General features: G+C 43.2%; 1 protein-coding gene across 6 annotated transcripts in view; it reads right to left on the bottom strand.

Annotated features, from left to right (window-relative positions):
• LOC139754219 (neural cell adhesion molecule 1-like) overlaps positions 1–25,809 on the bottom strand; it is a 265,506-nt gene that overhangs the window by 5,688 nt on the left and 234,009 nt on the right. For all 6 annotated transcript variants that reach the window (XM_071671497.1, XM_071671498.1, XM_071671496.1 and 3 more), the window contains exons 9-14: positions 21,120–21,250; positions 17,004–17,163; positions 11,971–12,172; positions 7,125–7,216; positions 6,117–6,394; positions 289–422 (exon numbers count right to left, since the gene is read on the bottom strand). In XM_071671497.1, coding sequence (XP_071527598.1) covers positions 289–422; positions 6,117–6,394; positions 7,125–7,216; positions 11,971–12,172; positions 17,004–17,163; positions 21,120–21,250 — 997 coding nt within the window. The remainder of the gene's footprint in view (positions 1–288; positions 423–6,116; positions 6,395–7,124; positions 7,217–11,970; positions 12,173–17,003; positions 17,164–21,119; positions 21,251–25,809) is intronic.

The following is a 25,809-nucleotide window of genomic DNA, read 5'->3' as shown; positions in this document are numbered from 1 at the left end:
TGTCCATCGAAATCTTTTTTCACTGACTACGTCATTATACTGATTCAAAATCTTGAAAAAAACACACACACACTTGTCTGAGCCAGGTGTGTGTGTGTGTGTGTGTGTGTGTGTGTGTGTGTGTGTGTGTGTGTGTGTGTGTATGTGTGTGTTTACATGGGTACTGCAGAAGTCTGACGTACCTGCATATGTGAGCTTGTCAGGTGTGTGACGTACCTCTATATGTGAGCTCTCCAGGTGTGTGGACGTACCTGTATATATGTCAGCTCTCCAGGTGTGTGGACGTACCTGTATGAGCGGACGAGGGTGAGGGAGACGCCCAGGAGGAGGAGGCCGATGAACCCGCCCACCAGACCCAGGAACACGCCCACCAGGGGCGACACACGCCGTGACGTCACCTCGCCCATCCGCTTCTCCGCCACCTGCCGGTACTTACCGGTGAGGGAGACTGTATATCATGAGAGGATATGTGTGGAGTCAGGGAGGGAGGGAGGTCTACCAGCCAGCCTCGTGAGTATGTGATGACGTGTATGACACTCCCCATCTACGAGGATATATGAGAGTGTATGAGACTTAAATTAGATATATCAGGTGTGTGTATATATGAGAGTGTATGAGACTTAGATTAGATATATCAGGTGTGTGTATATATGTGTGCGCGCATGTGTGAGAATCTGCAAATCTTGAAGGTGTACGGGAGTGTACAGGAATGGAGTTTTAAGTCTTGAGGGTGTATGACAGTGCGTATAGTTTAGGAAAACTGGATATTGTAAGATTTTAGACAGTCTGATTAGCTGAAGGAAAGTTTATTGGTCTATGTGTATAATGAATAATAGTCAATAATGATAATGATAATTATAATAATAATAATAATAATAATAATAATAATAAGAAGAAGAAGAAGAAGAAGAACAAAAACAAGAAGAAGAAGAAGAGGAAGAAGAAGAATAATAACTGATAGTAAATGATTACAATAAAAAATATGATAATAATAGTTATAAACGCGGTGTTTATAAAAAAAATATAATAATAGTTATAAACGTGGTTTATAACTATAACTAAACGGGAGCGGGGGGCCGGAAATCCTCCCCTCCTTGTATTAACTTTCTAAAATGGGAAACAGAAGAAGGAGTCACGCGGGGAGTGATCATCCTCCTCGAAGGCTCAGAGTGGGGTGCCTAAATGTGTGTGGATGTAACCAAGATGTGAAAAAAGGAGAGATAGGTAGTATGTTTGAGGAAAGGAACCTGGATGTTTTGGCTCTGAGTGAAACGAAGCTCAAGGGTAAAGGGGAAGAGTGGTTTGGAAATGTCTGGGGAGTGAAGTCAGGGGTTAGTGAGAGGACAAGAGCAAGGGAAGGAGTAGCAATACTCCTGAAACAGGAGTTGTGGGAGTATGTGATAGAATGTAAGAAAGTAAATTCTCGATTAATATGGGTAAAATTGAAAGTTGATGGAGAGAGGTGGGTGATTATTGGTGCATATGCACCTGGGCATGAGAAGAAAGATCATGAGAGGCAAGTGTTTTGGGAGCAGCTAAATGAGTGTGTTAGCGGTTTTGATGCACGAGACCGGGTTATAGTGATGGGTGATTTGAATGCAAAGGTGAGTAATGTGGCAGTTGAGGGAATAATTGGTATGCATGGGGTGTTCAGTGTTGTAAATGGAAATGGTGAAGAGCTTGTAGATTTATGTGCTGAAAAAGGACTGATGATTGGGAATACCTGGTTTAAAAAGCGAGATATACATAAGTATACTTATGTAAGTAGGAGAGATGGCCAGAGAGCGTTATTGGATTACGTGTTAATTGACAGGCGTGCGAAAGAGAGACTTTTGGATGTTAATGTGCTGAGAGGTGCAACTGGAGGGATGTCTGATCATTATCTTGTGGAGGCTAAGGTGAAGATTAGTATGGGTTTTCAGAAAAGAGGAGTGAATGTTGGGGTGAAGAAGGTGGTGAGAGTAAGTGAGCTTGGGAAGGAGACCTGTGTGGGGAAGTACCAGGAGAGACTGTGTACAGAATGGAAAAAGGTGAGAACAATGGAAGTAAGGGGAGTCGGGGAGGAATGGGATGTATTTAGGGAATCAGTGATGGATTGCGCAAAAGATGCTTGTGGCATGAGAAGAGTGGGAGGTGGGCTGTTTAGAAAGGGTAGTGTGTGGTGGGATGAAGAAGTAAGAGTATTAGTGAAAGAGAAGAGAGAGGCATTTGGACGATTTTTGCAGGGAAAAAATGCAATTGAGTGGGAGAAGTATAAAAGAAAGAGACAGGAGGTCAAGAGAAAGGTGCAAGAGGTGAAAAAAAGGGCAAATGAGAGTTGGGGTGAGAGACTATCAGTAAATTTTAGGGAGAATAAAAAGATGTTCTGGAAGGAGGTAAATAGGGTGCGTAAGACAAGGGAGCAAATGGGAACTTCAGTGAAGGGCGTAAATGGGGAGGTGATAACAAGTAGCGGTGATGTGAGAAGGAGATGGAATGAGTATTTTGAAGGTTTGTTGAATGTGTCTGATGACAGAGTGGCAGATATAGGGTGTTTTGGTCGAGGTGGTGTGCAAAGTGAGAGGGTTAGGGAAAATGATTTGGTAAACAGAGAAGAGGTAGTAAAAGCTTTGCGGAAGATGAAAGCCGGCAAGGCAGCAGGTTTGGATGGTATTGCAGTGGAATTTATTAAGAAAGGGGGTGACTGTATTGTTGACTGGTTGGTAAGGTTATTTAATGTATGTATGACTCATGGTGAGGTGCCTGAGGATTGGCGGAATGCGTGCATAGTGCCATTGTACAAAGGCAAAGGGGATAAGAGTGAGTGCTCAAATTACAGAGGTATAAGTTTGTTGAGTATTCCTGGTAAATTATATGGGAGGGTATTGATTGAGAGGGTGAAGGCATGTACAGAGCATCAGATTGGGGAAGAGCAGTGCGGTTTCAGAAGTGGTAGAGGATGTGTGGATCAGGTGTTTGCTTTGAAGAATGTATGTGAGAAATACTTAGAAAAGCAAAGGGATTTGTATGTAGCATTTATGGATCTGGAGAAGGCATATGATAGAGTTGATAGAGATGCTCTGTGGAAGGTATTAAGAATATATGGTGTGGGAGGCAAGTTGTTAGAAGCAGTGAAAAGTTTTTATCGAGGATGTAAGGCATGTGTACGTGTAGGAAGAGAGGAAAGTGATTGGTTCTCAGTGAATGTAGGTTTGCGGCAGGGGTGTGTGATGTCTCCATGGTTGTTTAATTTGTTTATGGATGGGGTTGTAAAGGAGGTAAATGCAAGAGTCCTGGAAAGAGGGGCAAGTATGAAGTCTGTTGGGGATGAGAGAGCTTGGGAAGTGAGTCAATTGTTGTTCGCTGATGATACAGCGCTGGTGGCTGATTCATGTGAGAAACTGCAGAAGCTGGTGACTGAGTTTGGTAAAGTGTGTGGAAGAAGAAAGTTGAGAGTAAATGTGAATAAGAGCAAGGTTATTAGGTACAGTAGGGGTGAGGGTCAAGTCAATTGGGAGGTGAGTTTGAATGGAGAAAAACTGGAGGAAGTGAAGTGTTTTAGATATCTGGGAGTGGATCTGTCAGCGGATGGAACCATGGAAGCGGAAGTGGATCATAGGGTGGGGGAGGGGGCGAAAATTTTGGGAGCCTTGAAAAATGTGTGGAAGTCGAGAACATTATCTCGGAAAGCAAAAATGGGTATGTTTGAGGGAATAGTGGTACCAACAATGCTGTATGGTTGCGAGGCGTGGGCTATGGATAGAGATGTGCGCAGGAGGATGGATGTGCTGGAAATGAGATGTTTGAGGACAATGTGTGGTGTGAGGTGGTTTGAGCGAGTAAGTAACGTAAGGGTAAGAGAGATGTGTGGAAATAAAAAGAGCGTGGTTGAGAGAGCAGAAGAGGGTGTTTTGAAATGGTTTGGGCACATGGAGAGAATGAGTGAGGAGAGATTGACCAAGAGGATATATGTGTCGGAGGTGGAGGGAACGAGGAGAAGAGGGAGACCAAATTGGAGGTGGAAAGATGGAGTGAAAAAGATTTTGTGTGATCGGGGCCTGAACATGCAGGAGGGTGAAAGGAGGGCAAGAAATAGAGTGAATTGGAGTCATGTGGTATACAGGGGTTGACGTGCTGTCAGTGGATTGAAGCAAGGCATGTGAAGCGTCTGGGGTAAACCATGGAAAGCTGTGTAGGTATGTATATTTGCGTGTGTGGACGTGTGTATGTACATGTGTATGGGGGGGGGGGGCCATTTCTTTCGTCTGTTTCCTTGCGCTACCTCGCAAACGCGGGAGACAGCGACAAAGTATAAAAAAAAAAAAAAAAAAAAAAAACGTGGTGTTTATAAAAAAGAGGATATTGATTCTTTAAACGAAAAGCAAGTTGGGTGGTTAGTGTGCAGTCTGCTAATTACTGACTGATGATGTTTGACAATGGTTGGGAGGAGACGAGGCTGTTCATTTAACAGCCTTCAGGGCTGGCCCATTGCTCGGTGTAATTATGGTCCCGATATGCAACTCAGGGTTTATGTTAGTACACATATTAGTACATAGCTTAGGCCTATGATAGCACACACGGAGGTGGCTCATTCTAGAAAATGGAATAGTTCATTTTTACTAAGGAGGCAGATCCATGTCAAAACTCAAGAGCACGTCCCATCTTACCATATATAACAAGTCTATATCATCACACACAGAGAACGCACATTAGCGCAAGGAGCAGGTCTCCTTGATTGAGTTACTGCTTAACTGCTTATTTTCCCTCGATCCCATGAAATTCTGAAGCAACGGAAGGCTGTCCTGGGAGCCGCCAACGTGGATATGTTCATCTCAATACATCAAGTCTGGCGTTGAACATTACGTCCAGCTTGCCTACCTACACACATTACTTAAGCTTGATGATTAAGCTTAATGATAAAGCTTGAACTTGACGCAAACAGATTAGCCGAGAGCCGGCCTCCTCACAAGTAATGTATTACCTGTAATTTCTACGCTTTTGTTGTTAATTGCAAACCCGAGGCTTCTTATTAATTGCAGTTCAGAAGTTTATTCATTTAAAACATTAAAGCTTTTTAATCACCACAGATCCTAAACTTGTTAAGTTACTTGAATTTTTCAATATTTTTACTCGTTATTCTTGCTGTTTGGATGTGCTCTTGTTATCTAGTTCACTCACTTGTATTTATATAGTCTTGAATGTTAGTGTGGATATGCGGGTCAGGGGGTGTGTTCGTGGTGTGGATGCGCGGCTGGGGGCATGTCAGGGTGAAGGGATGTATAGGTGGTGTGGATGTATGGGTGAAGGAGTGTATAAACAGGGTGTGTAGACGTGCGGAAGGGAGGGCAGAGATGGGGTGGGTGTGTGTGTGCGTGTAGGAGAATATTTTCCGGGAGTGGATAAGTGGCTGAGGGAATGTGTAAGCAATGTGGATGTGTGGGTCAAGCGCGTGTGTTGTTAATGTGGATCTGTGGATGAGGGTATCAGTAGTTGTTGTGGGTGTATGAATGATGAGGCGTGGACGTGCTGTGGGCGTGTGGGGGTAAACTACTGTAAAAAGTAAAGACACAACGTAGAAGTGGCAGAGAATCTCTGGGTGTGACCCAGCTCCTCTACCTGTCTGTGGACACGAGGTAGGAGAGCCTGCCCTACATCTTGATTCGTTCCTTTTCTCCCACTCTCCTACTTTTTGTCTTCGTTCTCCCTCCCTTGAGTTCCTCTTTCGTCCCCAATCTTTCTATATTTTCACCTATCTTGCTCTCGTCTGCCTGTCCTAGCCGCTCTCTTTATCACCTATCTGTCCGCTGTGAGTAACACGAGAGTAAAGTGAATACATCACAGTCATCTGGCAGAAAAGTTCAGGTTTTTTCCCACTAATGAAAGGGTTGATGTGGCCAGAACTGTCCGCCAGCAGCTGATGCGTCTATTGACTCATCACTCGTTGAAAAATAATGGCGACGTTCGGCATCTCATCATTTTCCGGGGGTTGTCGAAGCCACCGAAGAGTTTTTACGAGGATCAACACTCGGGATATTTGCCTCACTGATTATAAAGCTCAATCATACACCCGGGTGACGCGCTGAGGTAAATTAGACCATTAATGGAAAGATTAACTGCCAACACAGACGATTAATCACCTTGAGACGAACGGCGTCAATCTCCTGAGGTTCGCTGGTGCCCTTGATGTTGACGGCGGTGATAGTGATGAAGTAGTCTCGTCCCGGGGTCAGTCCGCCCACCTGGAACCTGGGCACCGTCTCCTTAATGGTGACCAGCAGGGAGTGGGTGGCAGCGTCGTACACCTTCCCCACGAACCACTGGGGCAGTCCGCCGTCACTCCCAGGGGAACAGCGAACCTCGAGTCTTCCCCCGGTGTGGTTCACCAGTTCGCAGTCCTCCACGTGCTCCGGGGGTCCTGTGGCACAGAGTGGGCGTGAGGTGGAGGTGGCACAGTGTGGGTGGTTGGAGAGATCACTATTACGAAGATAAGGTCATGAGAAGGACTGATAACTGGAGACCAGATCGTAGTGTGGGCGTGAAGTGGGTGGATATGGTGTCAGTGGGGGTGGGTGAGGGTACACTGTTCGTGTAAAGGCTGATCCACACTAGAGATTCATCACGTCACCGCCACATCACGTCACGTCATCGTCTCCTCAAAATTTCCTACATAAGGTGAACGCAAGAGAGTGTGGGAATGAGGAAAGATGAGAAAAAAGAAGTTACGGTTAGTCAGTCCGCCCGCCACTCCTTATACTTGGTGACGTTTTTTTCCTCCCCAGATTGACTAACTACCTCACACTTACCTTTCTTGAGGGGTGACAATACTGCCCTCCACCTTCGACCTAAGTTTGATACTGGATCTTAACTTTGCCATGATAGGAGTACGAGTGACTGGCTGACTTATCCCTTCTTTTTTAACCTAGCTATAACGAAGGTCGATTGGTTATCTAACTCATCCTCCCTTCTCACCCAAGCATAAAATAGAGGGTGCAACACACCGACTTATCCTCCCTTCTTTGGCTCATCCTCCCTCCTTACCCAGGCATTGACAGAGGGAGCAACAGATCGACTTTATCCTTCCCTCTCCACCTAGCCGCACCAGAGACTGGGACTGTCAACAGAGGCTGCTGAGTAACACAACTGACCTGCTTCAATAACGGTGAACTGGCAGGGATCAGCTTGGGTGCCCACAGTGTTGGTAGCCCAGCAGGCGAGGCTTCCGTAATCACGTGACGACCTGCAACCAGCCAGGAAGGTTTACGACCAGTAGTTTGGTAGTTTACCAACGGTAGTTAATAACATTAGCCAAGTTTCTAAGTAAATCATCTCCCTCGCTAACTGAATAAAAAAAATCGTTATGATCAAATAAGTTGGAGAACTTTGATGAACAGATACTGATAAATACATCTGGGAACACGTTATCTGATTACTGAACACAAATCTTTTATGCACCAATGGACGAGAAAACTTTTATGTTATTTGTACTATAAAGAATACTTACACTTTATCCAACATGACCTTTACAAAATCAAGCTGTGACAAAAGTCGTAATGTTAAGGTGGAAGAATTTTGAGAGCGCACACCCGTTGATACTTAATCCTTCAAGGGCCATCAATAATAATCTCCAGCCCACTGAACAGAGAGGAGAGAAGTTTACAGAGAGTCGGAGGAATCCACTCTACCCAGAGGGATGACTTTCGCAGACGCATTGCAAGTAATGATACGTATGATGAGGATAAAGTACGACGATTGACAAAGATGCATATGGAAGCTACAGACAGAATCAACTAGAAGGATTGTTTGAGGAATGTAAGAGGAAGGAAGTCAGATCTAGATAACAGACATGAGGACATACAGTGACATAAAGTACAGTACAGACTGAGAAAGTGGGGCAGCTGGTGCAGGTGGCTAGGAGGAGAGCCTAATGACAGAGAAGGATACGGTACCAAACGGAAAGAAAGAAAGAGTAGCTATAGTGAGTTACAGTACCTGGGAAAGAGGTGCTGAAACTAGATGTAGTATGCTCAACTTTGGGTGTCACGCCTGAGAGTAGCAAAGACCCCTGGGAAACCTGATACCAAGAACAAATTGAGGTGGAAGAGGTTACAGTGTCTGGAAGTGGGGTTGCAGCGCTTCGGTGAGGTGTATAGGACTCCGTAGAGTGAGAGATTTCGGTGGTTATGGGATGCGGTGCTGTACCTGAGAGTGAAATACAAAATCTATGGACGCGGAAGAGAGACACTGGAGATAGCTACAGCATCTGGCAGTGTATCAGGTTCCATACTGGAAGGTGTAATACGATACTGGAGTCTCTATACAGAGATAGACGAGTTCAGTACCAGAGTAATTGGTTGAAGCACCCAGTACACGATACAGTACTGTAGCGTGATGGTACAGCACGTAAATAAGAGGATAACAGAACCTGAGGATTGGCTACAGTATCTAGGAGAACATACAACCCTAACGTATTGTAACGTATTGGATGACCCTTGCTGGCTGGGTTTCGTATTAGATAACCCTTACTGGCTGGGCTTAAACTATTTGTTGGTCCAGTTCCCGTACGTCAAATAAGTTTTCGTAACTCCTCAGATTATATGAACTCGTCTCAGGTGTATAAAGTATTAATCCAGTCAGGTTAAATTCACCAAACCTCACGCAGATGGACTTAGGTAGTCTCAGAGATGACCTTTGATCAAATCACAGGGAAGTCATTATTCCACAAAGGGTTCCTCCCACTTGTTATCACATCTGGGACGACGCAGCAACTGCATTTCATCCGTGACCCGGATCACTTGCATCTTGAAGCCAATAAGACGATCACAACATTTCACCTTTGCAGGTCGGGATCCTGTTAGGGTTATCTATTTACCAACTGTTTACTCTTGATTTGCATCTTCAGCAAGAAGTGTGTTGAGATAATTTGGGCCACAACACATTAATCATGAATCGTGAGGTTGCAAGACAGCCAGCATTAAAAAGGTTCACTGGAGACCATTTTCTGTCTCGTATATCCTTCTTCTTTTGACCCGTCTTGATCACTGTGTCATCTTGGACCTTCCTGGAGACCTTCCTCCTCCTCCGCCCTTCCAGTGAATAACATTCTATGATGAATAATCATAACTCCACTTAACCCAAGAGTTCACACATTGTCTAATTACCTTGTTCCAACGGCAAGCTTTCTGAGGGATGATCGTGAAGGTAAATATAAGTGTGGAGAATTACGAAATCGTCCACCTTGTAGAAAATGAATGAAAAAGTACAAGACGACCAATCTACATTTGAACTTATATTCCCTTACATATACCAATGATTTGGTCATGTCCTCCACAGTTTGATGGGTAAAAGCACAACACTGGCGTGAAATTGGGTTACATGGACAAATCTTTATCATGTGGAAACTGTCAATGGTGATGAGTTTATAGTAAACGAACAGGTTCGCGAAGCATCAAGAACCTGTCCGAAGGTGATCACTGAACCCGCAACACGGCGTCTCAGTGCGCTTCAGGTTCAGAGAACACGAAGGTTTGAAACAGTTTCCAATGGCAATGGTGAGTGATTACCACGACTAGTGAACAGCAGGCAGCAGAGATGGCATGGACGTTCCCTTACCAGATTAAGTAAGAGAAAAGCCCGGTAAAATACCGTTGAGATCTTATTTGGGTAAACTGGGATACACGACGAACAGTTAAACTGAAGATCTGTCCATGTCAGAAAATAAGGAAAGAGGTCTTCTTGGTGTACTGACGGCCATATTTGAGAACAGTGGAGGAAATCTTGCAAAGACGCTGAAGGTTTGCCAGCAAAATTTTGCCTGATATATAATATGATGATTCCCTTTACCGAAGTAATCATCAAAGCTGCAGAAAAAAGAAGAGAAACTACTAATGTAAGACAAACGGAAATGATCAAAAGATTTTCGCGCAGGGTATGATCAAGCGAGAACAAAAGAACACAGAGAAGAATACGAGGTGTTTTTAAAGGCTATGAAGGAGAGAACTTTGCACGTAAAAACTGTAGAACTGTGGAGGGGTCTTCACACTCATCATAAGGAGTAGACTGATATTATTCTGTACTCTCAGATAAGGCTTTGAAATGAGGAGGGAAGATGAAGAGTGAATTTTGACGAAAGACACAATCAGCAAATGAGAGAGAGAGAGAGAGAAAGAGATAGATAGATATATATATATATATATATATATATATATATATATATATATATATATATATATATATATATAAATATATATATATATATATATATATATATATAGAGAGAGAGAGAGAGAGAGAGAGAGAGAGAGAGAGTGGCATGTGACAAGTAATTTACCTCCCCAAATCAACTGTTACCTGATATCACCTGATCATTTCACGTTTAAGATCTCTTTATCTGAGCTTCCACTTTACCAGCTGATGGGAATCCATAATGCATTCTAAGATGAAAGATACCTAATTCCTCTCAGAGCTTTTGAGCAGTCTCCCGCCCGATAGATCACACGTAATTACGCAAAAATGACATGACGCGGTTGATTTATTATATCGAGATCTTCATTTGTTACAACCACTATATCCATGTTCAGGAGCTGTGGCATTAGCCAGGTGTCTTTAAAGGTAATTACTGACTTTTTTTCCCCCTCTGCATACCCAGCCAATTTCTCCTCCAGTATTCCTTCACTCATCCTTGTTTTCTTATGTGGAGGGTAAAGTTGTATCCAGTTCTACATCTGGACTAAGACGGTTACGTACTATGAAGAGCTGGTCTAGTCATCTTCCTTAGTTGACAGTGATTTCCTTTTTTTTTCACCTCATTCTCTTGTATACTTTAGTTATCATGAGACATTCTTTATTTGCAGATTGAGGAAACGTCAGTTTTCCAACAATTACGTCATAAGCAGACTAGACCCTAATCAAAATGGACTTGCTGCTCTTCGTATGGACTATGATATCCGGGTTTAACTTCCTTGTGACCACAGCCTTGAGGGCCAAGGGAGATCTGGAGTTGACATAAGAGTCCTCCTGAATTCCATATAGTAACTGCGTCAAGTGTGGAATGTCACCCGATTCCAAAGGTTAGAGGAGCCTGAATGGCCTTTTCTTTCCAGACTAGTCTCGTCATCTATTCATCAATATGCTGATGTACTATTGTCTCAGAGAGAGAGAGAGAGAGAGAGAGAGAGAGAGAGAGAGAGACTTCCACTGATCATGAAGACACATGATGCTGGGCGCATCAACTAGGGGTCACTTGGTTGCGTCCATCGATGCTGTGGCACTGTGGAAGCGTTGCTGTCGGCAGTGACCTGTGTGTCCCTCCAGGAAGAACTACTTTCACTGGTTCCTCAGAAATACCTCCCACGGACATTTACTTGGACCCGGCTCTCGAATTTTCAGCTTCCTCTTTAATCTTTTTTTTTTCATCTTTCTTAATAAGTCATTTTACGACTTTTATCATCGGAGACTCTGGTCTCTTATCCTCAAGTTGTGTTAGACGTTCACCCATTACAGGTGGTGCAATCTGGCCTTCTGTGGGTGGGGTACATTACGTAGCTCAGCGATGACGGTGTGTTACAGTACCTGGGAGAACTGGGGAAGAACATCCAGGAAAAATGGTACACAACCCCTGGATTGTACAGTACAAGGGGCGAGCGAGGCAAGGGCTGGGGTACAGCACAAGTGAATGAGTGCTGTATCCGGCTGTAATGATTATGTCATGGACATGTGGTACAGCATGTATCACTGCAGTCATAATTCTTCGATGGAAGGATACAGAACAAGCGGATAAAGTCATTCATTCTGGTGTTTGGGTATTCCTTGGATACAGTTACAGTTCATGGGGTTCAGTACATAAGGGTAGGCTGTAGTAACTGAGAGTAACAGATACAGTAGAGTGAGGTACAGTATGTGTTGTATGGATACAGTGCTCAGGGTTGGGGTTCATAGGCAAAAGGGGCGACGAGAGCTGCAGGAGTACAGCTCTCGGCGGACGGAGCACAGTACCTGGGGGTGTAGTCGAGGAAGCTGTGACCTGGTCGGACCTGGACGCGGTGCCGCTCGACCTCCACGGTGTCGAGGGTGTTGTTGAAGTACCAGGTGAAGCGGAGGTCGTCGTCTGGCTTGGCGTCCACACGGCACGTCAACCGCACGTCCTGCCCCTCCGCCACCGTCACCGTCTGCGGTCCGTCCACGCACACCGGCAGGTCTGTGGGAGGTGGGAGAGGCCGGCGTGAGGGTGTGGCGCGGTAAGGCAACGTCGCGGCGGGCGAGGTAGGGAGGACGAGGTGAGGGTGTCGTGAGCTGAGGATTTGGTTCAAGAGATGCTAACGTTGACAGCCATCCGTGTGAGGATAGAAATAGCCGTCTACACACACACACACACACACACACACACACACACACACACACATACAATGGCGGGGTCTGGTGGTCTAGGGCAGGGCTAGGGAGTGGTTCAGTGGGGTAGAAAGAGAGAGAGAGAGAAAGGAAAAAAGAAAGGAAAACAGCGATAGGGTACAGCACACAACTGAGAGATCCGTGGGAGAACAGGCTGGGTGTGAGGCAGAGGGAGTGAGGTACTAGTCTACACTCACCAGTCAGTCTGTGTGAGGAAATCTGGCTAAGAGTGAGGGTGGGATTGGGTGAGGCATCCAGCGACGACAAGAAAACACCAGCGGGTGTATAAAGGGGAGGGCGGGATGGGTGTGCAAGGGCTGTTCGGGGAGGGAGGCATCCAGCCCTCCACTAATATAAATTGGTACATTTCAGTTTTACTACCGTACCTAACAACCCAGTTTGTGCCATCATGCTAACTACAACTCTAAGCGAGACATCGTCCCTGGTTCCACTCCGCTTCAAACACTAAACTAGGACGATACTAGGCGTGGCAAGAGACCCCAAATGATACATTTCCTTATCCAGTAACCACCAGAATACCTCAACCTCCTCACCCAAATGGGAATCACCTACATCTTAATACATATACATCAACAACGTAAAACATCTAGATCAAGAGAAGTTGCTGGACAAACCGCAGACCCAGATAACCCGCTGACACAAGCGACCATCGCAGTAAACGCTGCAGCAAAATCCTTTTAAAAAAAAAAATTCGACAGCGATTCTACACCACCGCGCCCAGGTACATGGTGGACAATAGGATATGCAATAGCCCTTGCGCCTCACACATGATGAGACAAAGAAAAAAGAAAGAAATGTGGGAAAAAAAACACATTGAACATTATCCTCAGTATACAATAAAAGAAATAATCCAGACAACAAAAAACTACAAAACTATTTACATTCTTAAGAAAATATGAATCTTTTACTGTCCTTAAAATAATTCTACTCCACTCACACACACACACATCCCCATGGGTAAAGCACCAGGAGGAATAAATATAACTTCAATTTTCATAAAACTTCTCCCTTCCCTAAATAAAAACCTCATCACTCAACCATCTTCAAACCGTATAACAATTAACATCAATAACCTGATACCCCAGAGCAGCGGAAAAAAGGGCATAACACTTCCCTTCCAACTAATGGGAAAAGACTTACCCAATGCAATACCATTCCAGAGTAAATGGACGAAAGTGCTTCAAAATAAGAAAAGCTTTTTGGAATTTAGGAAAGAGAGGAAAAAAAAAACTCGTAGATCCTATTCGAACGGGTCTTAGACGAACTGAGTTCAGCAACGAATTACGTGTTCAAGTTTGGAGAAGAGCTCTCCAAAGCCTCACTCCCCCCGAGAGAGAGAGAGAGAGAGAGAGAGAGAGAGAGAGAGAGAGAGAGAGAGAGAGAGAGAGAGAGAGACGCAATTCTACTCAGATATGGACACCAACCATCACGCGCGCAAAAAAAAAAAAAACTATATACACACTGAACGCTCAAATATATCTAGACTCCCTAAAAAAAAAACCTTAGTTAAAAGCGCACTATGGATTCCTGGTTTTGACAGAAAAACCAGGACTGAAGTTACAAAACCCAACATCGTTTTATCTGTCTGAATTCTACGGGTTTATTGCGCTCCTGGAACGATACACAAAAACCATATCGCGTGTGGTGACCAGAGAAGAGCTCTCTATAACTGATCAAATTGCATACAAAAGGATCAAAACCTCCTCTACATAACAACCTTCGAACCTAAACGACTTTAAGGGGATATTTGCCAGGTCGTAACTCCCCTACACGACTGTAGTAAAATACAACGAAAGACATTCAAGTAAAAATGATAATATGTAATCCATCCGACAGCCAACGCTGTGCCTCACCTCACAAGAAAAATCATATCGTACAATGAGTTTAAGACAATAGAAATAAAGAATGAAATAAAAAAAAATGCATGAATAGAAGCTGTACTATTAATGTTATCCACACAAATGAGTCTAACACAAAAATATAAGAAGAAACAAAATCTTCAAAAGACTTAAAACAGGCTACATAAAACTGGCAGGAGCCTTCATCACTACCAATTAATACGTGAACATTTTCTACCAACTTGCTAAACACATCTTACGGGGAAGATCTCCATGACGACAGCTGATTCTGGTTAACTTTCATGCGTCACTTACTGCTACAGAGGCTACAGAGATATGGTTACTGAGGGCCAGGTTGCCTCCACAGTGACTTAAAAGACATTTAGATCTGATCTTATGTCTAATTTTCTAAGACTCTCTTTACACTATCATGAAAAATGAAAAACAATATAATCTAGAGATATGAGATATACATATGCCACTTTCTTCCTGGCTGGCTTATGGAAGACGATACGTGACACCACACAGTCGCTTTAGTCACGACGCGGACGACCCAAATCAGGAACTAAGGGAGGCAAAATCCCTCGAGATCCACAAACCGAGTCACCTGAACACGATCACGAACAGAACGAGAGGGAACCAGCCTCCAAGCGCTAACGTAAACGATCCAGTTGACCCAGGCCACACTGCCATCGACCTACATGACCCAGACTAGGTGGTTATCGACCCAGCTGACCCAGACCACGAAGCCACAGACCTGGATGACTTAGACCACGCAACCAGCTGTCCCAGACCCTAGACCACGTAGCCATCAACCCAGCTGACCCAGACCACGTAGCCATCAACCCAGCTGACCCAGACCACGTAGCCATCAACCCAGCTGACCCAGACCACGTAGCCATCAACCCAGCTGACCCAGACCACGTAGCCATCAACCCAGATGAAAAACATCATCAGTGTAAACACGACATAAGCCAACAGCACACTCGACCTGCCCTAACTGAATACTCCAACAGAATAACGAACAGAAAAAGGGCCATGTGCAGTAATTGGAAGTAAACAGACTTCAAGTAAACCACACAAGAATGAAACAAAAATAAAGATGAATTATCCGGCCACACACACATACAGACACACACACACACACACTCACACCAGGAGGGTATGGGGATGGAGTGTGGGTTTGGTGCTGCTAGGCTGTACGTAGGAAGGTAGGACACCACAGGAGGTATTAGGAACAGGTGTATGATGCTATATAACGCTATATGTGGCTATACAGACACAGGGGAGGGTTTACAAATGTGTAGGTGCTTACACATGCCAGACTGTATATCTGGCTCCATGGAAATGGTTTATATTAAGCAAATAAAGCCAGGCACGTATTACCTGCGATATCATACACCAAAATCCACCGATAAATCAATCAATTTTCGTAGATATTCAGTGAAACAGGAATGCTTTTTACAACAATGGAAATATTTGACTGTAGCTGTACAGGTGACAGACAGTGCCACAAGCAGGGGAAAAGCTTTAAAATGTCTGCCTTTGATGGTATATGTAAAATTGTGCAGGACATAACTCAGCAATGTTATGCATAAAACTGTGTGAAGCGATGTGGTAACGATACTGGGATGAAATATACTTTTATTGCATAAATATATGTGACAGAGAGACAGACATACAGCAGCTGAGGGGGGCAAAATGGGGCCTACAGCGGAAATACGAACAACATTTGTTGGGATGTTATACAAAAAGATGAACTTAGAGAACAGTGAAGTGAACACAAGAACAATGTTCTTTCAATATGTTACACCTCTCAGAGATAATTTTTTTCTCAGAAATATTTGGTACTTGTACAATTTTATATACTGAGAGAATTTTCCCTTTAATGCTTTTATACCCATGAGCCTCTTGGATCTGCCGTATGCACGGAAAACAAATGCTTCATGTCCTCGTAACTGGAACAGAACATTTGAGAACAAACATCCCTGTAGTGACCCCCCCCCCAAACAAGGAACCACGAGTGTGGCAGCCGAGACTGACTTGACAGTCTGGCCAAAACGTGCGGTGGTACACCTTCGTGCAGGAAGGAAATAGAAAATGGAACGTAAAAGAACTTTTTAAGGGCTAGGTGATGGATTATGGACAACAGACAACTGAACCTGGAGTTTTGTGGGTAAAATGAGCTCTAGCTAGCATAACTACGATGGCTCATACGATCATGATAATCCTAACCACTTCAGTCATCATAAATCTAAAGTATGTGATCAGAGTGGCATCTAAATGATGCAAAGATGAAGGATTCTAATATATCTAATCCTGACAGATTCTAACGAACATGATCATCAGTGATTCTAAGCTATGTGGTCGTGATGAATGCTACGATTAACCCACATGTGGCTAAAAGGTATTCGAACCATGTGGTTACTGTGGACACAAAACTGTATAGAGCAAAGATGGATTCTAAGTAAAGGTGTTTCGATATATCTTAATTACTACGTCTATAACATGGGTTTTTAACTAACTTATGGATGTGGACCACTTAAGAGACACCCGTTGTCTGTAGACCACCTTAAGCAAAAGTCTGATTCATCAAGTCTGAAAATCACCATCAAGAACACATAGTACAACCCAGATCCTTATTGAAGACAGCCACCATGGTAAAAGTTATTTACATACATTCATCCTTCCGTGCACCACTGAGAAATGGGCTCATGGACCAGAAAAGGTAAAGAACCCTTCATCTATAATATAATACACCCTGTCCTCCTGTATACTTACATTTTATGTCGAGTACCATTATGTTACTGGCGGTGGTGGCTAAGGTGTTGGTGGCCGCGCAGGTGTAGTTGCCAGCTGAGGTCCGACGCACCATCTGCAACACCAGATTGTTGCCCGACACCAGCACACCACTGCGACGGTCGTGGACCACCTCCACGCTCTGGTATGGAGAGGAGGACACACACACAGCCTGAGTTAGTGGTAGTCTGGGTCACGAACACTTACGTGTGACCAGTGCCATCCAGAGGCATGTAACAGTATCCGGATATAATACCTAAGAGTAATGCATTAGACGTATCCAGTAACATTAATGGATTACCCAGAGGTAGTTATAACATCTACAAAAACAACTGGACAACAAAAATGCATTAAGGGATTACCAAGAGGACAATCAAAGACACTCTTGAGCATATGAACTCACTCGGGTCATACAAAGGAACTCGCAGGAGACGTGGGTTTCTCTTCGAACTTCTGAGGATAAACGGGAGGCCCCCAGTGTGCATAGTCTTACGCTGAGACAGACAGACACGGGCCTCCTGTCTGTCTGAGGCGCAGGGGAACATTTTTACGAGGGTACCCAGCACAGCGGCACAGAAGACAACAGGAGACGCAAACGATCCACCTTGTGAAGCATGGAATACACATGGGACATGGGCAGGCTAGGAATAACCAGGGGAAACAAGAAGAAAAGAAAATATAGAAATTCATGAAAGATAAAGGTCGGAGAGGGAGAGATGCAACCCAGGCAATGTAGAAGGGGGAAGTGATGGACAAAAGGAAGATGGTGTGAGTAACATGAAGGAAACAAGAAGGAGACGAAGCCGAGTAAGGGTGTCATAACTACAAGGGATGCAAGAATAAGTCGTACTGTAAAAAAGGATGTGATAATGAAGGAATTATTGATAGACGACGTCATGTGAGAGGAACAATAAATAAGGGGAAAATTACAAAACAGATAAATATGGAAGGAAAATGATCAGATTTTTGCCAAAGAAGCAAAGAAACAAGTTGCTGTGACACAGAGAAAGAGACACAGAGACGAGTCAAACAAGGAAAGAAAGAAAAAAAAAAAAGAGGAAACGAAAAATAAAGGTCAGGTGGGGGCTCACATGGCTAGTGCTGACGTTATTAATCATATCAAGAGTTTTTTAAAACAACTTGTAACTACGTTAAAATGGCGCAGGGGAGCGGGCGCCGGCCTGAGTCTGGATATATTATTTGCAGATCCCAACTGCAACGCTGATTCGCTTTTACAGTCTTTCTCTCCCTTATTCATCCATACACCATATATATATATATATATATATATATATATATATATATATATATATATATATATATATATATATATGAAAATGGTGGACAACGTTGGGATGAAAAGGTCTTCAATGAGAGAGTTTTCCATTTTCGTCCACTGAAGACGACACAGCCTCGCCAAAGGCGACCTTTCCACAAACATTATAACCACATGCAGGCGACACCCGGCAACACCTCTCCCCTGCTAATCAATACATAACTATTTCCAGTTAATCTACACCTGTCATAAGCTAGTGCACCAGCGATCATCCAGACCGTTTATATAAAGTTTCTCCCTTTTTACCGGTCTATCACGTGAGTCTTGTCATCACACTAGGTCTCACAACCTACGATCTTTACCAGGAATCTAAATATCACCACAAGAATGATATAAACTACACAACACTGTATACCTACACTACACTACACAAAACTTCATTCAGAACCGATCCTCAAGCTCATCCTTGAAGAATCTAATCCTCCTCCCTATGATTGTGCCTAACTACATAGCTCCCTTATGATCTCCCTTGAGCTACCAAACACAGCGACAATCTCTTCATTTCCGCAAACCAACCTCCTCACCACTGTACGATCTCTCCTAATCACTGGTGCTTTGTGTACACTATTACCAATATTCCCATCCGCCAATATGGTCTCTGTGGATACCAAATTTCACGCTGATGGATGATCTCTGCAGCTTTCTCCGCTGCGTCCAAAACTACACGGGTGCAAGTTAACATTCCTGTAACGATCCCAAAGGATTCTCATTTAAAAAGATTATTTCCATCGATGACCAGTTCGGTTCCTTAGTACGAAAGTCACTGAGTATAATACAAATATTCCCTGCGCATACCTCTTACAATCACACTTGCCATTCTTTAGCTTTCTATAACATTCAACCATATTGTGCTTCAAAAAACTCTTTATATCACTGCTACTACTTCCTTGGTCCCTGTGTGGTAGCCACCTTTAAGTTTATCTACTCTTCAACACCTTATTGATGCCAGATTGAAGTCTTTCTAACGACCTGTATATCATTTTTTAAACACCACTTTGCCTTCGCTCCACCAATTTCTCACATCTATTCTTGTTCATGCCTTCTCGCAAATATTGATTGGCTCTCAAGCACTTCATTAACTTCGCCTCAGTTATTGCAACTATATCAGCAATATATATATCTATTTTTTTCTAGTTCATTATTTATTTTAGTACCTGTGAACATATGCCATGTCCTCCGTGGTACACTTTTAAACTCATCTTCTCGGTGTTCGTGTGAGCGTTCCGTACTATCCACCTCATTCCTATACCACAAGCGTCATGACCTACGACAGTATTGTCTAACTGTTGCATGACGACATCTTATTACCTTTCACAATCCTCTTCACGAACAGATAAACCTGACTACAAGGTCAACGATCACCTAACTCAGCGTGTTTATTTGTCATCTACATCTCCTGTAAAGTGTAAATAGCTTCTTAAATCTCTCGCTCTCTCTCTCTTCAGAATATTCTCCTCATGATCAACACTATCAAGATTGTTCTACTGGCCCTGGTCTTCTCTTTCGTATCGTCTACATCAGTCTTTAGTTTTATCTTTGTCATCGTCACACTACCCTAACACCACAGATGCAATGTCCTCCACACCCTTCAAGCTCTTTTTCCCGCTCGAGTCTCCCACTCTTTGATCTCCTACCCTTCCGTCCTAGAGATAATCTCTCAACTTCTTCCTCTGTACCAAATCCACAGTTGTTCTCGCTCCCTCCTCCACCCCAAATATAATTTCTGCCTTCTTCCTGTCTACCTGGGGTTCACCTTGTCCTCACATGCGTTGTGATATACTCCCTCATGCCAACTTCAAACTTATGTCTCAAGATTCCCTTAACGACTGCAGGAAATGACAGCGCTTAGTTCATCATCCTCGCTACTTTATACTCCCACCATATCAACCTTTCCCCTCCTCTGCTCTCTTATCTGTGCCGTCTTATCCACTTTCTTATCAGCGACTCTCATACTTGCAGTATTTTGTCTCGCAACTTCACCCTCAATATCCTCCCGCGAGCTCCACACTCCTGTCCAATTTTCCCTCCAAGTTATATTCGCTTTAACGTCACGCCACTCATCTTCGTACCTTTTCAGTCTCATTCACTTAAACCAGTATCCGGGCGTCCACCATCCTTCCTCACCTCAACAAACCTTTGTGTCTAAACACATCCAAAGCTGAACCTGAATATATTTACATCTAGATTAATGTCTATCATACGAATATGGCCATTACTTCCTTGTGCGCTCCTATTGACTCACCTGCCAATTTCAAGGGTTAGCTATGGTAGGCAGTTGGGCATGTCTGCTCACCTCGGTGACCAGTAAACTGTGTCTTGTATTGTTACTGCTTATGGTTAGCATATATGTGCTATAGGGAGGGAGTTCTACACTTGTGTTGACCCGTCTCTTGTCCTCGTATATGTACACTGTCTTGGCATGTACTTGTGTATAAACACACATACATAAACCCCCAGCCTAAGCCAGGTGCTCGTTTACTTACCATCCCGGCCTCGAGGGGAAGATGAACTCCTGGGTTGGATGAAGGCTCACAGCCACGATCACGATTCGAACCTATTATGCTGGTCCGACTCCGAGCTGACCCATGATGTGTGTGTGTGTGTGTGTGTGTGTGTGTGTGTGTGTGTGTGTGTGTGTGTGTGTGTGACCAAGCACAAGTTGGAGTATATGTGTACACATAAACATGCGTGAAGGTGTACATATAGGCACAGGTATGAAGCAACGGCTGTACACGGCTGGTGTACCGTGTACTGTTACTCACGTCCTTGAACCAGTTGATGGAGAGGGGCGGAGGGTTGCTGGCCACCTCACACTCGAAGAACACGTCCTCCCCCTCCGTCACCGGACGCGTCTGCAGGTTGTAACCCAGGCGGAGCGTCACTCTCGGAGCAACTGAGGGCGAGACAGAGTTCCGTCAGGGGCGTCAGAGAGTGACCTGACCCTGCATGACCAAGCCACCAGTTAGGGAGTGGCCATCTGAGTGAGAAACGACGCTGACGCATTGGTGTATCTACCAGAATTATGCCCCGTACGCACGCTCGCGTATATATATATATATATATATATATATATATATATATATATATATATATATATATATATATATATATATACATATATATATATATATATTCACTATTCCCATCCTGTATTCAAAGATGCTACACAATGGTTACACAGAAACAGCTCCTTTACAAACGAGATTAATGACCCCTCGTCTTGTATCATGCTCTCGTGGCTGAAGATAAGATCATCTTGTGTTGCCGTGTGTGGAGAGGGAAGGGAGGAAGCCAGGGTTACTGACACGGGGGGGGGGAAAGAAAACAAAGACAAGGATCATCTCTTAACGCTATGCAACACCGCGAACGTAAAACATCCACAAATATGGTAAAGTCTCCCAATCATTGTCTACGACAGTTTATAGATGTCTTCACCTGGGCTATTTTGGTCGTAGTAAACATATCTCTACTGTAATTCTCAAACTTGTATTTTCCACGTACCATCTTGTCTCACCGCACGGTCGAACCCAAGCTTTGTGCAGACAACAATACACCTCGTAATGCATGAATCCCTCCGCTGTATGACCGTGAGCACAGGTGATACTGTGAGGCGTAGAAACTTAGTAACAAGGTCGGGCGGGCGCTGGGGAGCCATATACCCCACACAATTTATAAGGGTTAGAATTCAGGCAAAACATATGTATTCAATTAAGTAAAAACGTAGAAAATAGCATGAGGGTGTGCACAGTGCAAATTAATAGTGTGTGTGTGTGTGTGTGTGTGTGTGTTTGAGTGAGCGATTCTTTTTGTTTGTTCAAATGATTTTTAAATTATCTGGCAATCTTTTTTGAATTTCGAGTCACACAACGTTTCACCGTAAACCTGAACATAGTCTACATGTTTACCCAGTTTACACGTATACTCACGAAACATACCCAGGTGAATATATACATCTATGACGCTTCTTTGAGCCCAGAATTTGTATGTTTCAAAACATAGGTTGCAGAGGGAAAATCCGTTATGGTACGTATTGTAGACATATCTTTACATGTAGACTCATATTTACATATTGTAGACACATCTCTACATATTCTTCTATTCGTGTTAGTTACGTATTCAGACTCGAATTGTAACTTATTCTAATATTTCTTTCATAATGAATTTGTTCTTAAAAGTCGACTTTGCAATGGAAATGAATTGCTAAATGAAAACGAAATTATATCAGGTTCACAGAGACGGAAAACCTTTACAAAATTACATTTAATAAAGCTTCAGCCTTCCCCCCAAGGCCGAACAATATATTCTGTTTTCTCTGCGCCTTAAAAAACGGCGGTTAAAAACAGGAATCATTCATTTGTGAAATGAACCGACTATTGTTATTTGAAGTAACTTGTAGTTGATACCACCTTTAATGCCAACTCTCCAGCAACTAATATATATATATATATATATATATATATATATATATATATATATATATATATATATATATATATATATATATATATATGCATATGCAGTTTTGTACCCACACATATAGTATGACAGTCACTTCGTGACATGTCTTGCTACCTGGAATACAGCAATTTAGTACCTCATAAACTACAATCTTCAGAAAGATTTCTTTGTTTAGTGCCTCATAAACTATAATCATCAGACAGACTTTTTTGTTAATTGAACAAATATAGCGTTATAGAAAGAAAGTCAGTGTAGTATCGTCCAATTTCTCCCTTCAAGTTATACAAACTTTCCCAGCAAGTTCATGTGACGAGAAGGGATTTATTTCTGGTCAAGTTATCGACAGGAAATATCTGAAATGTTTACTTACATGATTAGTATGTGAGTTACCCTTTTTGTAAGTGATTTATAAAACAATATTTGACCCATTTGAAACACATAAAAGAGAATTTACTTACTATATACTGACGGGTGTTTTATGAAGTTTCTTTATCTGTCTCGCAATATTTCTCTTTTACTGTCACCAACATGAGACTCAGGGGATTACAAACATTTGATAGGATCTCCTATCATTTCTGGGTTCACTTATGAAGGGCCACTACGCTCTTTCCCTTACCAGAGCGTCTTATTACCTCGTCTTACTTTCATGGTTGCAGGTATTATAGCCTCGTCGCCTCCTGTCCCCTTGTAGTTCCTATCATTTCACCTCACTCCCAGGGAGGAGGGTTTTGTTTTTGTTTTTTTCCGTAGCTTCTCTCATCTAAAGTTCCTAACTTCGCTTCACCCATGAGAGACGAGTATCTTTTTGGCTCCTCCTCTTACTCGGGTTCTTCATCCTTTATGTCTCACTTACGAGGGAAGATTGTTCGACGTCTCCTACTTTACTCGTGTCTTATCATTTCCCCTCCCTCACTCAGCCGGGACGGGTCTTGGCGTCTCACTCCAAAACTTGAAAGTTCCCCAACACTTCTTTTCAACGAGGAACACGTGTCGCTTCGTCCACTGGAGGAAAATCCTCTTTCTTCGCCTCGCCGGCAGGAGGTAAGTGGCGACGCCCTGGCCCTCAGCAGAGTCAACCATTACAGGTAGTCGTTATCAGGACGCCCAAGACCTACACAGACATCCAGGAGGCCAAACTCATGGCATTTGCGCTCATGCCACAGCGCCGCGCTTCCTTCTTCTGTTTACAGATCTTAAAACCCATTTCTTTTTTTTTTTTTCATTCGTCATAATATCTAAAGCTTAATGCTTCAGACTCCGGTAAATATGACTACACATCTTAATTTTCTCCGCCATCGTCCATCTATAATTCACATCACAGTCCCGGTACTTAATGTGTTTCAAAACTCACACTTCAGTTTCAATCAGATCCAAAGCATTACCACATAGGCTTCATTGCCACACTGATCCATCACTTATATCTCTCTCCTCGTAATAAATTCAACCTACATTCTTCTCCCAACCTTCATTTTCCCTCTGTAAACACCTGGTGCACTGGCAACCCGTTGCTGACGACAGCATACCCAGTGAGAGTGTATGTGGGAGGTGAGTTTACAGACAGTGTGTATGTTCGCTCTATTCATGTTTGTGGATATGTGTGTGGGGGGTTTGGTCGTTGTGTGCGAAATATATAGTGGAAGAGGAGATGTGTGTGTGTGTGTGTGTGTGTGTGTGTGTGTGTGTGTGTGTGTGTGTGAGTTCCTCAGTTAGCTTCGTGTTCAACGATCATTACGACGAACTTTACGCGCCACAGTTCAGTCAGAGGACCGTCAGCAACCTGGGGGTTGATCTCCCGTGCATCTGTCCAGTCACATAAAAGTTAATCTTTTCTTGAAAACATTTCGAAAACGCGGACCCTGCCAGGCCTCTCTCCAGCGAGGCCTCAGAGTGCACAACGAATCTAAATGAACCTGGTAAAAAATTGCCGGAGCTCACGCTGAAATGAAATGGCAGACACTACATGATTCTTAAGTGTGAATTTCAACCTTAAGTGTTCTTCCATACGATACTCATTATAACATTATCATCCATTATATTTAATATTCCTCGTCTTCCACACCCTCGTCAGGATGGTAACCATACACTACCAAGACTATGGTTACCGGATGGTCGTTTATTTCTCCCCTACAGAACTAATCACCAGCCTGGCCAGAGACCGCCAGCTGTAGCGTGTTCGATCCTCTCCACTGATGCTCTTTGCCTTCCTGCAGCCTCGAGGGCTGGCATAAGTGGGGTCAGATCCGGCCAGGTGGTTGTACCGTGGGGAGCAACAAGTATATTTCCTATCGAACACCTTATAATTCTACCACCTTGACTTTAACCGATATAGTGAGTGAAATATCTAAGCAATCTTTACTGACACTTTTTTCTGTATCTTCCAAGTATATATATATATATATATATATATATATATATATATATATATATATATATATATATATATATATATATATATCCTCGAAGGCTTGAGGTAGATGTGTGACCGCTAAGATTAGCAGTGTAAGAAAGAAGGAAAAAGACGAGAAACAGTGAACGTGAGTGATGCAACATAGACTCGACTTACGTAACATGTGTGTACAAACTCCAGCACGTCTGAAAAAATCCACAGTGAGTGTAAAGATCCACAATATTTGCGTTTATTTAAACAAACTTGTGATAAAATTACTTGTACAATCGTCATGCTTGGCTTGAAGAGGTTAACTTATACAGCTGTAGTTATAGGTAAGAATTCGTAACTATATTTAAAGCAAACTGTAAACTTATGTAAAAGACTTGAGCACATCACTATGAATGTTAACCGTGATGTGTCACATCTACCAACAACATCACCACCACGTTACATCACCATCGCCACCAACACCTTGACACTGACCAGCGCCAACATCGCCAACAAACAGACCACGACTTCTGTCTACACCAACAAAAAATCTACCAGATGCAAAACTACAATTGATCTTACTATCACCACCACCAAGTGCATGAACACTAACACCA

The sequence above is a fragment of the Panulirus ornatus genome, chromosome 16 (genome assembly GCF_036320965.1).
Source record: "Panulirus ornatus isolate Po-2019 chromosome 16, ASM3632096v1, whole genome shotgun sequence".
Taxonomy (NCBI): domain Eukaryota; kingdom Metazoa; phylum Arthropoda; class Malacostraca; order Decapoda; family Palinuridae; genus Panulirus; species Panulirus ornatus.
Note: the sequence above shows the minus strand (reverse complement) of the source record. Positions and strands in the feature narration are given on the sequence as shown.